General features: G+C 32.8%; 1 protein-coding gene across 1 annotated transcript in view; it reads right to left on the bottom strand.

The window, feature by feature from the left end:
* Positions 1-2,760: 2,760 nt before the first annotated feature.
* LOC148603515 (uncharacterized) overlaps positions 2,761-17,673 on the bottom strand; it is a 37,431-nt gene continuing 22,518 nt past the window's right edge. Inside the window, exons 4-21 of the mRNA XM_088551443.1 lie at positions 17,157-17,195; positions 15,439-15,616; positions 14,144-14,193; positions 13,276-13,440; positions 11,977-12,123; positions 11,604-11,847; positions 10,859-10,905; positions 10,343-10,418; positions 9,661-9,822; positions 8,872-8,924; positions 8,218-8,385; positions 7,323-7,478; positions 6,831-6,983; positions 6,117-6,319; positions 4,510-4,614; positions 4,144-4,204; positions 3,416-3,721; positions 2,761-2,874 (exon numbers count right to left, since the gene is read on the bottom strand). Of these exons, the coding sequence (XP_088407569.1) occupies positions 2,852-2,874; positions 3,416-3,721; positions 4,144-4,204; positions 4,510-4,614; positions 6,117-6,319; positions 6,831-6,983; positions 7,323-7,478; positions 8,218-8,385; positions 8,872-8,924; positions 9,661-9,822; positions 10,343-10,418; positions 10,859-10,905; positions 11,604-11,847; positions 11,977-12,123; positions 13,276-13,440; positions 14,144-14,193; positions 15,439-15,616; positions 17,157-17,195 (2,336 nt within the window). The 3' untranslated portion in view covers positions 2,761-2,851. The remainder of the gene's footprint in view (positions 2,875-3,415; positions 3,722-4,143; positions 4,205-4,509; positions 4,615-6,116; positions 6,320-6,830; positions 6,984-7,322; positions 7,479-8,217; positions 8,386-8,871; positions 8,925-9,660; positions 9,823-10,342; positions 10,419-10,858; positions 10,906-11,603; positions 11,848-11,976; positions 12,124-13,275; positions 13,441-14,143; positions 14,194-15,438; positions 15,617-17,156; positions 17,196-17,673) is intronic.

The raw sequence follows: 17,673 nt of genomic DNA, 5'->3' as shown, positions 1-17,673 counted from the left end.
GACGTGTACCGGACGATTTATGGAACCATGGAGGATGTCGACTTTGTACAAGGACTCCCCGACCTTGACACCTTTAATTCCAGAGACACTTGCTTGTGATAGACGACAAAATGGATAAAGTAGATATATCTATCATGCATCTCTTCACGAAATATTCTGACCATAAAAATTAAGATTAAGAAGCAACATATTCCCGGCTGAGAATCAGGACGTGTTCACGATTATACAAGGCGACTTTACCGCGACTGGACTTCTTTCTCTGACCGGATACGGATGGGGTAACATGGTGTTCCCCTGCCTGCGAAAATACGCGACAGATATCGCCTATTTACAGAAAGCGAAACCCTGCATCAAAATGGCATTGATACAATAAGCGGACAGGAATTTGGTAGAGTGTTTTGGCGAAATAGCGGACAACATACTCAGAGGAAACGTCAAGCTAGCACTCCAACAAAAAGCCAGACTGAAGAAAAGAAGAGTGGACTTAGGCTGCTGAAAAAGAAAACGATCCCTCTGAAACAGAAGAAAGCCGTCTTACAAGAAGGAGGATTTTTGGGTTCTCTACTGGCACCTTTGGTCTCGGTAGTAGTTCCCATCCTGTAAAAGTTGGTTGGTATTGTCCAACCCCTATCTCCGACCCCAACCCAGATCGAGACCACCCGTCGACCAAAGAGTGAAAGCCATAGATACTCTCGATCAAAACATGAAGCGTACCAAAAATGATGAAAAACGGAGTCGATCTCTTGATTAGGAAATGAAAAACAACCCCGACATCGGATGGACGGACAGGGGAGAATTTAGATATAGAGGAAAAATGGTAGAAGGAACGAACGTGCTCGACTTGGTCAATGACGTACTCAGAAAAAGAAAGACTTAATACGGAAGGATGGCCCACTTTTGTCGAAGCTTTCCTGGACGCTAACGTTGCACAGGATTTAATTGGACATGAGGAACAATGGGAATACATGACGAAAAAGAGGACCCCAAAATGACGGGCAAACAGCGAGTCTACCGTAAGATTCGAAACACCCATGAAAACCCCGAGGTCGACCCCCATGACGACACCTAGACTTCCAAAATGGACCCAGTATAAATAAAAATAACGGCTTAGAGATAGATTCAGACTCGTAAAATATATGCGAACATTTTAGAAGGGATACCTCCCAAGCTGGACCCGAGAATTGTTCACTGTGGTCAAGTGTATCGATACGAAACCACCCGTGTACGTCGTAAAAGACGATAGCGCGAAACGTTAAAAGGGACTTTCTACGCCAAGTAATTACAGAAAGATATCAAGAACGACGACGTGTACGAGATAGAAACGGCATTGTATAAGAGGAAGAAGGGGCGGCGAGTACAGTACTTGGACAAATAGTTGGGTTACCCACACACTTTCAACAGTTGGATCTTATAAAACGAGACACGAAACCATGAACGGCTCAGTTATACAGAGGACAGCGAGAGAAACAGACAACTGGAAACTTTTGGAAAGAAAACACCTCGGTCCGAAGTGGTGTACTTGTGTCAAGTACTCGTACTCTTTACGATCATCGTAGCCTGCATGTACAATTTGACCGTGGGGTCGGATAAAGGAACTTTGTGTACCGCACTATTAAACAGCTGCTTAGGATATCTATTACCGAATCCAAGTCTCAAGACGAAGCATATTTTACCTGAAGCTTCCCAGTAACAGTTCCATGGAACATTTTCCCGACAATACCGTGACCAAGTATACGAAATGACTCCCTCAAACGACGGATTTAGACGGGTTCTGCGTCACACCCAATGGTTGAAAGTTTGGCTTAAATCGGTTTCTGGCTTGTTTAAATATGGTTTGGTTTCAACAGGTTTCTGCATTATTTAAAGTTTGTCTTTTTTTACAGATTTCTGCTTTGTTTAAAGTCGGGTTAATATATATTTCCAATTTATTTCAGGTTTGGTTCATACAGATTTCTAATTTTATTACTTAGGCCTTTTATCCCTCCTGGGGTATAGGTTGCCAAAAAACTACCTCTATCCAACTCTGTCCTGGGCTGTTCTTTCTAACTTGCTCCTAGTTTTATTGAACTTGATATACAGGTTTTTGTTTGACATAAGGTTTTTGGTTTAAAAGTAATCTGTTTAGACATGTTTCTGACTAATTCAATACTTTGTTTACAAAACAGTGGGTAATTTTTATGAAGTATTAATATTTTTCCTTTATTTAGAGATGGTTAGAATCCTGAAAATAAACGGTCACTAATATTTTGTTATATAAGAACATCGTTCCATAAAGTTTCAAGGCAGGAAACTAAGTGACAGTTATATATTAATTACCAATCCATATAAAATTCAGACATTGCCAATGGTAGAAGTGATGTAGAAAAACCCACCAAACAAACTATGCTTTTTGGTCAACATATGCTATATTTTATGTAGCAATTATCCTTTCTGCATACATATATGTCTATCTAAAATCAACCAAATCAAACCAAATCAAGAACGATAACTCTTGCAAAGTGCTAATTTCATGTACAATATATGTAATCACAACAACTAAATGAAAAACTAAGATTGGTTATGTGATCAGTAACTGTTTCTGAACAAAAAATAAAAGTGAATTCGGTGGGGTTTTGACATAAATGAACCACCTTCTGTCTGATTTATTGAAGACTGCTCCTTAAAAACATTTCCTCTTAGGACAAGTCACCTAATAGCACCTAGGAATGTTACCATATGTATTAACCTGACAGTGAATATTCACATTAAAAACAACATTGATATCAATGCAAATAATTTTACTTCTAAATTGTATCTATAATAAAGTTCTAAATGTTTGTCACACTGTCACTATAAATCCAAGTTTCTTCCACTATCTTTTTTTGCTGGATGAACCTGTAAAGAAAAAACCCAATATAGTTCAACATGTTACTATCAACAACAATAAAAATCACAAATCATATTGATTATTTTTTAATTCTTATCATACATGTTTTTTTTGTAGTTTTATTTTTCCATGAAGTCTTGAATTATCTTTTTTTAATTATTGAAATAGTATTCCAGATAAGATTCATGCAAAATGTGATTCATGGTTGGGAAGCCAACATATTTTTATTTTTGATATTTTGTTTAAAATATTGTAGAAAACAGAAAGTAACATGTGGCTTTTTATATAACCTTTGTTCTTAAGTGGTAAACATTACATACAATGTAAAATTCAAAATTAAAGGAGACAACTCTGTAAATGATACTGAAATACATAAAAGACTATTGAATTTTCAACGAATTATTTTCCAAGAACAGACAGATTGGAATGAATAATTATTCATTTTATCATATAGACCTACCATGCAACTTGTCACCCAAAATAAAAATGTGCAGCCTTTTTAAGGGGAGTTTCACATATTACACAATTTTACAGGGTTAATGGCCATACCATTAGAACTGAGTTCTGTACAAGTATCACAGCCACAACTTTTCATCAATGCTATTGTAGCCGAGGCTGCTGTTTTACTAGGTCCACAAACAACTGGTACTGTAACCATCTTATCTACCTCACCAGTACAACATTTACAATCCTGCTGGATACCTAAGTTGATTCCCTTTTGATCACCCGTTACAAGCATAGGGATAGAGCTACTGTTACCACAAGAACCAGAACAGTAGCTGACAAAAACTGGCTGAGGAGTTACACAGTCACCACTCTGAAGAACTCTGAAGTCAGTGTGCAGGGTACAGGTTGCTGGTAAAATGAAAATAAAACTTTGCTTTTACAAGGATCATCATAATAGTGAATTTATGGATAAAACAAGATTTGAAATTTTCTCTATAAAAGGATATTTTAAAAATATATAATGGCAGTGAACTTCATCAATAAAAATATACAGGAAATGGTGTTTTTTTATGTGTATCTAGCTTTTGTGTCATTTTTATGATAATTACATGTTTTTTTCAGTAAAGATAAAAACAAAAGCTAGTATACAAATATGTGTCCACAAAATTTTATTTCATTCCTATGACACTCCATGTTTGACAAATTGCTTAAACTCCTCAGTGAAATCATGATAGAATCTAAAAATAACATTCAAGTTGCAATACACTCAATACTGTTCATTTATGCATCCTAACTTGAAGCAGGCTGAACCAAGAATAAAATTGACTTACTTTGTACCGGTTTACAGACAGGACAACAAATATCATTAGCATCATAGACCAGCTCTTCACCCTGAAAATGGGCAATGTCTAGATCTAAATATGCCTTGTTATATATTTTTAATATTAATTTATTTACAGATTACTAACTACATTCTTTAAAACTTTAATTTAGAAAACATTGATCTTTTAACATGACCTTTAACATGATTGAAAATATTTCATATTCTTAACAGAAAGTTTTCAGTCATTAATTCAATATACTGGTATATATATTTATAATTACTTTTCTTTAGAGAATTCCCCACCAAAATATCTCCCCTTGAAAAGTGACTATGCTTTCAGAATACTTGATCAACATTCGATCTTAATACTTACAGCAGCACAAGTAGGTACTTGGCATTTCCTAGTACACTTGACATCGCCATCAATACACTCACACATCTCACATGTGTTGTTAGGGTTGATCCATATATCTCCATTCTGAAATATAGCATTCACAAATACATTGTAAATGGTAAATTTAAATAATAGTCTTTCAAAGTAAGTAGTTGCTGAAAATAAGTGGCTACCAAAATATGTTTTTTTCTACACAGTATTAAACTACAATATGTGTGGATTTAGACTTCAAATAACTATTTGCTACAGTAATGTTTCCTATAGCTTTTTAAAAGGCAAAAATAATCCAGCTCTTTAGTACATTAGAAGCACATTTGAAGCATTTCATGCACAAATTAACATCAATTTCAGTACATAAACACAAAAATACTTCAGAAACCTGCGAACAATGCTCACTAACTTGATACCCCCCATTTGACAACATGCATCTTTTGACCTTCACATTGATTTAGATTCAAATCTGAAATAGGATGTGCACAAATGAGAACATGTTATAAAGGTTCTGTGAAAGTTTCATTCAATGGTAAGGGAGAAGTAATTGATAAGAGATAGGTCCCCCATGTCCCAAAATTCACAAATGAAAGTACATGTTTTTCTAAGTGAAACCCACAAATAGATTCGAATCAATATAGATATATAGATATATATCTAAAATAGATGGACCACAATGGGAACATGTAATAAAGATTCTGTTAATTTCATTCAGTGGTATAGAAGGAGTAATAATTAAGAGATAGCCCCCCCCCCACCATGTCACTACATGCACATATAAGTCCAAATTGATTTGGATAAGAGGTGCACAATACGATGCCCATGCCCTTCAAAAACCATCTGTAGGGAACGCTTCAGCTGCAGTTTCACAATGACAAGTACCTTCATAACTTTGTGAAGGCAAAACTCATTTTGAAATATACATTTTTACATCCTTTAAGTCTTCCATAACTGTCTAATGAAACACATCAACATGCTCTGGTACCACAAACATTTACTGGATTTGGAGAAAATTTGTTACTGTTTGTAACATTATAAATCCAAAATGTTGGAGTTTCAAATGTACACTGAATGCTATGAAAAAAATGGAATGTAGTATTAATAATACTGTATTATTAATGTCTGGTTCCTGTGTTAGATCTAAAGCATCATATACTGATTTTTATTCACCATAAAAACAAAAGATCTCAACCAAAGAATTTTTTTTTAATTTTGAAAGTCCCCAGGTCTATCAAGTACAATTTTGTTTCCTTATATTCATAATAGGAACAGATTATGCTCAGTATCAGCAACATCCTGTTTATGTAGATGGTCTATAACAAGAATGGCTCAAAATTGTTCTGTAGGAAATAACTTATTTAGGAAATGACGTATAGATTTAAGAAGTGGTTGTTTAAACTTTTAAGGTGGATGCACAGTATATGCTATAGGTAGTCTTGCATATATCCATTGGTTGATGATATATAAGAACATAGCTTCATATTATTTGAAAACAAGTATCTGTCCCTAATAAGCAAAACCTAAAATTATATTTTTACTGATCTAAACAGTCAAAATCAAGAACATTGATGGTAAAGTGCATTAAACTAGCTTACATCTTTAGGTTCTGGGGTGTAGCAGATAGAACAGTTCTCTTCTTTGACACATTCCCCAATCTGGTTCAGGAAGTATCCATCTTCACAAATACATCCTTCTGAGATGGTCTGACAATCTTCTGGTGCAACTGGGTTGAATCGATTGGCACAAGTTGTCTCACATTGGGTATGGTTGCTGTATGTTGTAAAGTTCTTCAGACATGCTGAAACCAAAGTACTTCGCTTTACCTTTGATTTCATTCATACTCCATCCATGGCAACCATTCGGAGTTCACAAATAAATAATAGTTTTTTGTACATGCATATTAATTTTGGAGCAAAATGTAGCCCTTTAATACAAACTTTTTGTGTCAGAGTTGATGCCTAACATTTTCCACATCTTCATTTTTTGAGATAGTATTTTAGTAAATTATCTATCAGTTTACACAATAAATTTACTTTCAATATTACAATTAGAATAATTCACTATGGTAAAAATGAAAAGAAACATAGTAATAAATACACAAAACAAAGTGATGGTTTTCTCTTTAATCTGTTTTGTGGAGTCCAGTTATAAATTGTTCATTTGGTTCAGTTTTCAAAGTGCTTGCTTTCAGTTATTTAGTGTTATCTGCCATGTCCGCCTTTTGACTTTATTATAGTCTTCCAACTTTCATATTTAATATATGTACATTATACTCAACTTATTTGCACCTCAAATTAATTTCAACTTACGACAATCCTCCAAGTAGCAGTCTTTGGATTCCTCATTGACTGATTCACATGCATTATTAGGTATAAGGAGTTCCTGTGACCTTCGTGTGACCCCAAAACCACAACTAACGGTACATTCTGACCATTGTGTCCATTCTCCATAGTCGCAGGTACCTGATAGCAGATAATGAAATATCACATAAATTTTAATTACGATTTTTTATTAAATGACATTAAACCCACAGGGTAATCTTGTATACCACACTCTACAATTTTGTCCATAAATCTTAACTTTTCTGCAATGTACTTTCATTTTCAAAACTAATCCGATTTAAGTTGTTAAATCTATATCAAACCCAGCATTGTCATGAATATTGTCTATGGGCCATATGAAGGATTTCAAGAGTGGTTTAAGAAGATTTGGCTTACAAGAATGGAAAAGACAGACTAGGTAATTCCTTTGTTTGCAGGGGTATAAAAAGTAAGAGACCATTTCAACATTAGACCACTTACAGTCCTGTAGATTACATGGTTTTGTTTCTGTTGTATTAATGTGAGGACATGCATTTTGGTCTGATGATTCTACAAATGTTCGTAATCTGGCCTGTTCGCCATTTCCACATGTTGTAGAACATTCTGTCCAACTGCTCCAATCAGTGGTTGTACAACCTATAGAGAATAGAGATTATTTATTATAGAAGACACTCCAACCCCAGATTTTACAAACATGGAACACATGATAAATCATGGTCATAGACAAACATTGTAGTCAATCACTAGAACTTTTGGTTTGTATATTCCCTAATTTTTATTTTAATGTAAAAAGGTTACTTTAATTTTTTATGTTTCGAAATTATATTTATAATAATGAAGAAGGAACTTTGAAATATCTAACATAATTATTGTTAGATTAATTCATTTTTTTAGGAAATAACTTATAACATGAATTCTCCAGATGTAGGAAAAAAATGAAAAAGTTAAAACAAAATCAAAAACATAACACAAAACACAAATCTTAAATAATTTTCAATTTTTTAATTTTTAAAAGTCTAGGTCATCCTTTGCTAGGCTTTTAATTTCTTGAGTATGGCATAGTAGACAAGACTAATTTTAGTCAGCAGATATAGTTTAATTTGTAAAGTTTTATCCTACATGACAAATAAATGTTTTTTTTTTCATTCAAAAGTAATGGTCAAGGATGGAGTCATAGGTGGCGGATCTGATGTTTGCCCCCTTAAATTTGAAAAAGGTGTTTTCTTTTGCATGGTCAGTCATGGTCTTATTAAAAATCTTTACTTTTGCATCACAAGCTGTTTTGTACCTATAACTCTCCATCAAACATCCATTATCACAGGTTGGTAGTACATGTAGTAGATAACAACATATAATAACATTTGTCTTAACTTACATGACAGGTCAACATTACAATCCTCTGTCTCTGTATTAGTTCCATTACATGGCAGACCATCACAGGCAGGTAAGGGATCATTACACATACGTGTCCTACGTCTACTGCCTCCATCACATGATGTACTACAGGTCGTCCACTCTGTCCAATCACCCCATTGTCCATCAACTTAAAAAAAAAGGTAGACATTTGTGTTTCATGACATCCTAACATTAGATTTACATTTAGAACATTTAGAAGTAAAATTACCAATTATTTGTTGTTTTTTTAGGCTGAATTTAAATCTTATATCCCTAATTTTTATGTTTTTCTTTTTCCTGATATAATTTCCATTTTTAATTCCACTCTATAAAATATTTGCTGAAACCAATCTAGATAATTTTCCTTGGTAACATATTGCCTTTTAACTAAGCCATAATTCATTACTTGTTAATCTGGTACTGGTTAAATTCAATCCTAACCTTCCCTTTAAAATGAAATTCACAACTCAGCAATGACTGCTCAGGTACAATTACCGTATTTTGGTGTGTATAGATCACATTTATGTATTGTGCACAGTGCAATTTTGAAGGTCTAAACGTATGAAAAAAAAGTTTTTTAGACTTAGGTTGCAGTAAAATAGTATGTCTGTCCACAGAAAACCAGAGAACCTACCCACAGCCAAGTTATCCTTTGTGCAGTACACATTGTGGGTAGAATCACAATAACTGAAAAAAAAACACAGTCTAGTCTTATAAACAATTTTTAATAAACAGGTTATAAAGTTGTATGTGAAACATCAAGTTGCATACTAGGTATACCCCACTTTTACAGGAAGTCGATACTGGACAGCAATCAAATTTGCTGACAGTTTTTGCCCCATCTAGTGTATAAAGCCACATATGAAATCAATACATCCACTGGCAGCCAAGATTTACTTGACAAGAAAGACATGGTGATTCCAATATAGCACACACGTTTAGCTGGGGTATAATTACTACACTGTAAAAAACTTTCAGCAAAATTTGAATAGTTCATGTTTGAATTTACTCTTTTCAACACTTTGGGCTAGCAAGTAAATTTTTAAATTATGCTTCTGTATCATTTATGTACCTTTTTTGTAATACAGAATTTTGCTAACCCTTAACATGATATCATTGTGTAAAATGGCAAACATAATCACTCAGAACAGAAAAGAAATAGCCAGAACTGTGCTCATATATTTAATTATTTTGTTAACTTTAACGAAAAATAAACATCATTTTACAATAAAACTGATTAGTTACATCTGTTTCATTTAATCTATGATTTTCACAATTTTCTTCATGTTGGTCTTAAACATATAAAAAGCATATGATAAACATATAACAAACATATGACAAACATATGAAAAAACAAATGACAAACTTTTTAGGCATTCTACAAAATCAATAAAAAAATTCCAAGTCTACAAGTTATACCTACCATAGAGTACATCCTTCATCCTGTACGCTGATGATTTCTCCAACAGAATAAAACTTGTCATCATGGATACACTGTATACATGTATCAGGTATAGTGGTTGGTGAACAAGTTTCTGTATCTACATTACTGCCACATGTACTTGGATTACCATTTGTCAACTCCCTGAAAACAAAAGGATATAGATTATTATTCTGTATCCCATTGTCTATGAAGATATTGTGAAAAGAATTAAGAGGAAACAATATGGAAAATGCATACAAGGAAATTCCATGGACACAATTTCCTAGGTCATTTGGTTCAAAATTCAATGAAATTTTACATTACATACAATACTTTTTTATGCATGGTAATAAAATACAGAAGTTTAAATAACTTCATGGTTTAATCAAACCAAGAAAACCAAATTATTAAGTATTCCTAATCAATAATGGTATAATAAAAGATACAGATCCAGGGATTTTGAAAAGGGGTTCTAGGTGTTAATTTAAAAAACAACACACAGAATTCCCCCATTGCATTACATTCTTGTTTTCTCCTCATCTAAACCTTCATCAGAATTACACAACTTTACCTGTTCCTGTAAATTACATAACTTTACCTGTATCTGTAGAATTACACAACTTTACCTGTACCTGTAGAATTACACAATTTTACATGTACCTGTAGAATTACAAAATTTTACCTGTATCTACTGTGAACTCCATCTTTACAGGATTCACTACACTCTCCCCATGTACCCCAATCAGCCCAGTCACAACCTGAAAATAATTCATAATCAAGAAATTTGAAAATTACATGAAATGAAAAAAAAACTTTTACAACCCTCATATAAATACTGTGATTTCATTTGATGATTTTGCCACTACTGATGTCTTTTTCAGCATTAGTGACAGGTGCTGCTGTTGGTGAAGAACATACTTACCTTTCCGGAGCACCTGATACCACACCTTTTTTTTGTTCACATTGCTAATGCTTACAGTGGTTTGGGTGCTGTTTTCTTTTTTTTTTTCATCTTCAGTTTTTTATATGTAATAAGTTTCTTTTTTCTGTTGTCTATATAGTGTATGTGGATTGTTTCGGTTTCCTGTTTTCATGTGCTGTTCATGTCTTTGGATTCTGATGTCTCTGAACAATCCCAATGCTTTTGATGCTTCAATATTCTTTTATCATGAGATTCTAGTTCTAAAAGTCAACTTACAGTCAGCACGCATGTAACAGGTTGTGGTTCCATTGCTATTACATTTGCTACAAACAAAATGATTGAAAATGAGTTTTACACATGAAACACTATAGGAAGAGATGCTTTATGACTTTGACATTGTTTGACAAATAGAAAATTTAAAAAACTTTCGGCATATTATTTTCAGTATTAATAAATGGTTATTATGGTTAAAAAATATATTAACGCACGGACAGAAATAAGAAATTTGTCAAACTGGTCAAGCATGTGAGTTTTGCCAAAACTGGATTAGCAATTATTCTAATAATATGTTAAACCAAAAAAACATCAACAAAATTAGTTAGCATAGCAGACATGCTCTGTTTCACTTTGACTTGACCGAAGTCTGAAGGAGACTCAGTACTTTTTTCTAACCATGTGCATGTATCCAGGAATTAAACTTTAAATGGAAATGCTTCAGTAATTAAAATATTTATTTGCCCTGAAAATAACTTGAAACAGTTTCATTAATTCTGTCTAATCAACTACTGTCAAATTTCTTAATTATTGTGATTTTGTCAATTTTTACAAAATTGTGATTTTAATTATGCCATTTGCAAGAAAAATGAAGTTTTATACATTATGTGAATTGAAACCAAATTATTGGGATCTCAACATTAAAATTCAATGCAATAATATTATAATTTATTAACATCAAAGACAAACCTTTATCATACCATTTTTCTTTTAAATATCAGACAAGCAGTCAGTTTTTAAGACCTACCATTCTTCACATTTTGACTTGGCAAAAGTGAATCCTTCTGGTACCTCTTCACCATTGTCATTGTAGCAAGGACATTCTATAGCAGGGATACAGTCACCATTGTGCTGTATGAAACCAGCTGGGCATCCACAGCCTGGCTCACACTGATCTGGACTGGAACAAGTTTCTGGCAGTCGATAGTCTCGGCAGGTTGAGGGACAGTTAGAACATTCCATATAAATGTATGGTGGGGCACACACTGGAGCTGTGAAGGAAGTTTGAAATGGGAATTAACTTTGAGATAAACAACTTTCATTATGTTTTTTTATAATTGAATTATAGCACTGTAAACAGACTGCCCCGGAGGATAACAATAAGTAAATACTACACTTACTTGAAGTACAGTCAGCAATACAAGGTTCAGATTCTAGGTCAGTCTCTGTTGCACATGTTCTTGTTCTAGTTCTTGACCCCTCCAAACAGTTAGTTTGAGCTGAGCAAGCAGACCATTCTACCCAGTTGGTACAAACTGGGGTTGTGGCTGTAAAACCAAGAATAGTACAAGACCATATATAGTGTTCTTCCTATGTTTTGGAAATGCAAAATTTAGCAAGTGTTTCTAGAAAAGCAGTGGCATAGTCCAAGTTGCTGTCAGATATTAAACTTTAGTTTTCTGGATGTTTCATTTCAATTCTATGTGTTCTACGTTTATGTATGTTGCTTCTCCTTTTACAGTTTCTTGACTATATGTCTTCATCTTTTGACTTAATTTTGAAATATGTTAGTTTCTTAAAAATGTATTTTTCCTACTGAACACACATGTACATTTTCAGATGATAAGGACCAACATGTGAAACATATGAAAAGATATGAAAAAAATGCATGATTTGGGCTGAAGATTTTCATAAAAAGAGTGGCTTAAAAGTCATAAGGCAATATTTGTTTACTGTATGGATTAATAAAGGAAAGAATGTGTATTTTCCCACAAAATCACATTTTTCTACACCAGTCCTAAACATAAATTACTAGTATGCTTCAATATGATTTAAAACATGTACATGTATGTGGCAAATTTTCCAAGGAGCACATTAAAAGATACAATGTATAACTGAGTAGTAGCATATTTATTCCCCACTTCTGAAAAAGGACAACACAAAATCTTTCTGTCTGTGTTGTAGTAGAAAATATCACTGTTTCCAGATTTTTCGACTAAATTTTAGTTGGACAAGCCCGTCTCTTGCCTAACTTACATGTAGCAGGAAAAGCCTGTCTCTAGCTTTTTGGCCTTATGTTTGTAATAGTAATAGCCTGCCTTGGTTTGTCTGACTTACTTGTAACGAAACAAGCCTGTCTCATGCTTGTCTGACTTACTTGTAATGAAGCAAGCCTGTCTCATGCTTGTCTGACTTACATGTCTGACTTACATGTCTGACTTACTTGTATGACAAGATTGTCTCTAGCTAAATGTCTGACTTACTATAAACATATTAATTTTCACGGTTGCTAATTTTCATGGATTCTGTCAAGTGAACATATTCATGGGTATCAACATTAGCAGTTTAATAAAATGATAAGTGCTCTATCGTGTTAAAAATCAATTTTACAGGAACTATTCTATATTTGTCAAAACGTGAATTAATACTTTTACAGCACTTGTAGTAGGATAAACCTGTCTCTAGCTTGTCTGACTTACTTGAAGTAGGACAAGCCTGTGTATTGCAGTCTTTAGTTTCTCTGACAGGTTCTTGACAAATATTGGGGTTAGCCTGTGTAATTAGTAATCGCCTTCTCTCCTGCTGTCCATTACCACATGGCTTGTTACAGGTTGTCCAATTACTCCAGTTGGAATAAACACATTCTGTGTAAAAATAAAATCAAACATTTAAGACATAAAATCAATCATTAGCATAGGATTGGGTATATTTCTGACAAGAACCATTCTTTGAATTGATTTTTTACTGATATGTAACAAAAATTATTTAAATTCATATAAAATACACAAAAAAGTCCTTTATTGATAGTATGAGCATGAAGAAAATGAAAAATAATGCATATCTCCTTACCTTCTCTCTCATTGACACAGTCTCATGTGGAAATTTTTTATATAAGAGCCAATTTTATATGCAAAAGTTCTATTTTTAGTATTTTTTACAGAAAATGTAGAAATTTAACAATAATTCTCTCACAAATATTACATTTGTATGTGGGAAATTCTAAGTTTTGCATAAATTTTGACGTATATAACAATGAAATTTGTACACTGACAACGCATATGTAATCATAACTAAGTAACAAGAATTTAATGTGAAGTATTTCAATCTAGAATTTCAACTTCTATACAAGAAATCTGAGGGCTAATGCCCATTAGTGATTTACCACACCCCAACTTTTGCTAGTACATAAATAAATAAGTCTACATACAGGAAGTGATTGTCTCGATCCTAAGCTTGAAAGAAAGAATGATTCACAGATGGATGGACTGACAGACAGGATTTCTATATACCCTCATAAACTCAGTTTACTGGTGTTATAAAATACTGTTACAATCATGGATAAATTACCTTCACAAGTGCCAACTTCACAGTCCATATTACCATCAAGACTGCAGGTACTGTTAGAAAAAAAAATTAATTAATCTGTCTTTGCAAGCAATTATTTACCTATTGTTTGTTTATCTCTGTAAATCTTATATTCAATTTAACATTTTTAGCACCTAGTGAGATATTTTTTTTAATTTAACTTTCCATACTGTTTAAATACAATAAGGAACTGCCTGTAAAATCCTGCTTCTCAATTTCCTAAATTCATAATTTTTGGGGGGTATAAGAATCTTATTTTTACAAATACTTCTGTATTGTGTGCATTTTATGCACAAGATCATCTAATCAGTAAATATGAATGAAATATTCAAAGATTCAGAAAGAGTTTTGAACATGTTGAACAATCAATTGAAGAAAACAATCACCATGATGGAACAAATCACCATGATGGAACAATCACCATGATGGAACAAATATTTTTCAACCTGTAGAAAATATGATACTTTTAGATTTTTGATGCACTTTTTGTGTTCCATTAAAAGTAGACTTGCAGAGGATTAACTATGGAGATTGTATGCTATACATGAACATCTCATTATTACTGCCAAAAGTGGTATGGGTTTAGCCCATCACCAAAGACCATGTGGTGATCTGTAGAAGTTTAATTGTTCATTGTTTGACTTTTGGTGGATCACCTTGTCATTGCCAATCATACCACATCTTCCTCTTTTGATATTTGATGCACAAATTTGATACGTCACAATTCTTTGTATCCATTAATCATTGTAAGGGAGTGTCCTTGTTTGGTTTCTGATGTTGGAATAAAATCAAGCATGAAATTAAAATGTAGGACAAGACGTGGTGAAAAAATTACCAGACTGAGTACATGTAATCTTTTGGACAGATAGACAGACATATAGCTTTTCAGAGGTTATCACTCAAGTGGTTGGGTTTAAAAAGCATAGATTAATTAATGTAATCCTACCCCCACAAAAAACAAAAAAAAAATAAAATGGTTTCTTCCTATATCTAAACAATACCACAACCAAAGATTTTGCTTGCAGTTTAAATCAGTTATATATCAAACCAGGGCAACTGTGCAGTGGATACAGAGTCCCACGAAGTTGGAATTCCCCTCCCTTCTTTCTGGAAAATTTTGCAAAATTTCATGCATTTTTTGGGGTATAAATTAACCAATAATAGCTCTCGGTTAACCTTTCTCATGCCCCACTGTTCTGTACTTGTCTAATGGGGTTGAAATTAACAATTAACTTTAGCAACTAGCACTTCATTTCAAGTAACATGCCAACACTAACCAATTACTGCAAGCTACGTGGACAGTAACATTAGCCTCGATTCTGTCATCAATAACAACTCTCTCGTCCTCTCTTGTTAATCCAGGATTACCATCTTTCTCTATGTAACCAACGGTACTAATCTGTTCATGGCCAAAGAATTTCTCAAAAGCCTCCTGACTGAATATACAGAAATGTTCTGAAAAGATAAATATGTATACATGTATATACATGTACATACTTCATCTCAATACTATACAGGTATCAATTTTTGAGGTTGCAAATTTTTGCAGATTCTGTCAAGCGAACATAATTCCAGCAATCAATTTTTGCAATTACAAAAAGGTTTGGAGTTATATAGTGTAAAAATTAAATTTAACGGTTACTATTTTACACGGTTTTCTTTCCTTTGCAAAAATAGCAAAAATTAGTACACCATGAAAACAAGTATGTTTAAAGTAATAGTCCACAATCAACATTATAAGGTGATGGAGAAAACATGCAGAAAATAAAAAATTAATAAACATCAAATTTTGTTCAGCATCACTACATGAAAGTAAAAATCACAATAAGTATTTTAGATAACCTATGTGTCTATCCTTCATCAGCATTCAAACAATGAGATATACTGTGTAATTTGATCTTAAGCTTCAGATTCAAATAAGTGGCAGATCTTGAACTTTTTGAAATGCTATTTATCTAAGATCCAACTATGTAGTATTGAATAATTTTTAACTTTGTTTTTTTTCAAGTTAATTGATATTATTTTTGTTCTGTCACCAGTATTCAAAAAGATAAGCACTTGAAACATTACTACTGCATCAACTCTTTAGCTTCTGTTACACAGAAATTTTTTTTTATAGTAAATTAATATTGATGAAATAAATTTGCTGTAAGAAAATCCAAATAAAATTTAGCACATGACTAAGGCACAAGCCATTTTCTTCTCAAGAGGGGCCTGGGATTTTCTGTTGAGTTAGAAATTTTTTTTTCAGCAGCAGCCAGAGTTAAAAAAATGTATTTGAAAACCAACATTTTTAAGTGATGGGGAAAATATTAAGTCATATTTTTCTTCTGTCCATGGCTAAGTAAAATATTTTTTGCTCAAATTGAATAATCTAATTTTTTACAAAATAATCCCTCACCCCCATTAGTTGGACTGTTCAGTTTTGAGAAGCCACATGCAGGAGGTTTGCAAAAAATCTGAAAGGTCAATGGAAACTTATCAAAAGATCAGATTTGTTGAATTTTAATAGTTGGCTAACAGTGATCAGTCTAGATCTTAATTGTGTCAGTTGTGTGAGACTTGGCATGTCTGATTCAGAATTCTACTAAAAATGGATAATACAGGGATAACCATTTGATTTTTAGGGGGAGCTAACTGCTTAGAATTTTGAGGACTTTTATGAAAATAAATATTTTGATAAAGACTTCTTTGAAAAAAAAAATACTTTGATCCAAACTTACAAATCACTCTGATCCAAACATTATGCTTTGACATATTGGTATATTATATGAAAATAAATGATTTGATTCAATACATGTGAAAAATAAATATTGAAACTGTAAATTAAAATATTAAAATAAATAAATGATCTGTAGAAATTTTCGAAGCCCTCACCTCAAAATCAAAAGAGGTACCCTTAGAAAGAAACAATAACATTTTCCTAGGATAATTTTTATTTTTATTTTTTATTAATTAACAAATCTTCAACAATAACAAATAATAATTTACAAACCTGGTGTAGTTGTAGACAAAGTCACTGTAACCTGGGTCACTGAAACAACAATTCAATGAAAGTGATGAATTAATTTTATTCTAGCTGTGACGGTGCTTTTAACTTGTGGATAACATCTTTTATGCTTTGTTTCATTGAATCCATTTATTTCATTATAGTATAAAAGTTTTATATAAATTTGTTACCATTTATTGGAATCAGAATTTATGGTTTGACATAATCACTGACAAACAAAAAGTTTTTTCACAGTACCAAACATACATCATACATACTTCAATTAAAAATTTAAAGATTTGACCCTAGATTGGCATGGGTTAATGGAGCAATCATTTATATTAAATCAAAATGAAAATTAAAAAAAAATCCAAGTTAAATACTGGTATGTATTCAAGGGGAGGGATTTGGACCAATGAATGGGGTGGGCTAGGATCAACTTTTTTGAGGTATGAGAAAGGGTTATTTATTCTATGTGGAGAGGTTAGGATTATTATAAGTTCTAGGATCATCTGATGAAAAG

The sequence above is a fragment of the Perna viridis genome, chromosome 11 (assembly GCF_037379345.1).
Source record: "Perna viridis isolate PV_CMFRI_1.1 ecotype Kerala chromosome 11, ASM3737934v1, whole genome shotgun sequence".
Taxonomy (NCBI): Eukaryota; Metazoa; Mollusca; class Bivalvia; order Mytilida; family Mytilidae; genus Perna; species Perna viridis.
Note: the sequence above shows the minus strand (reverse complement) of the source record. Positions and strands in the feature narration are given on the sequence as shown.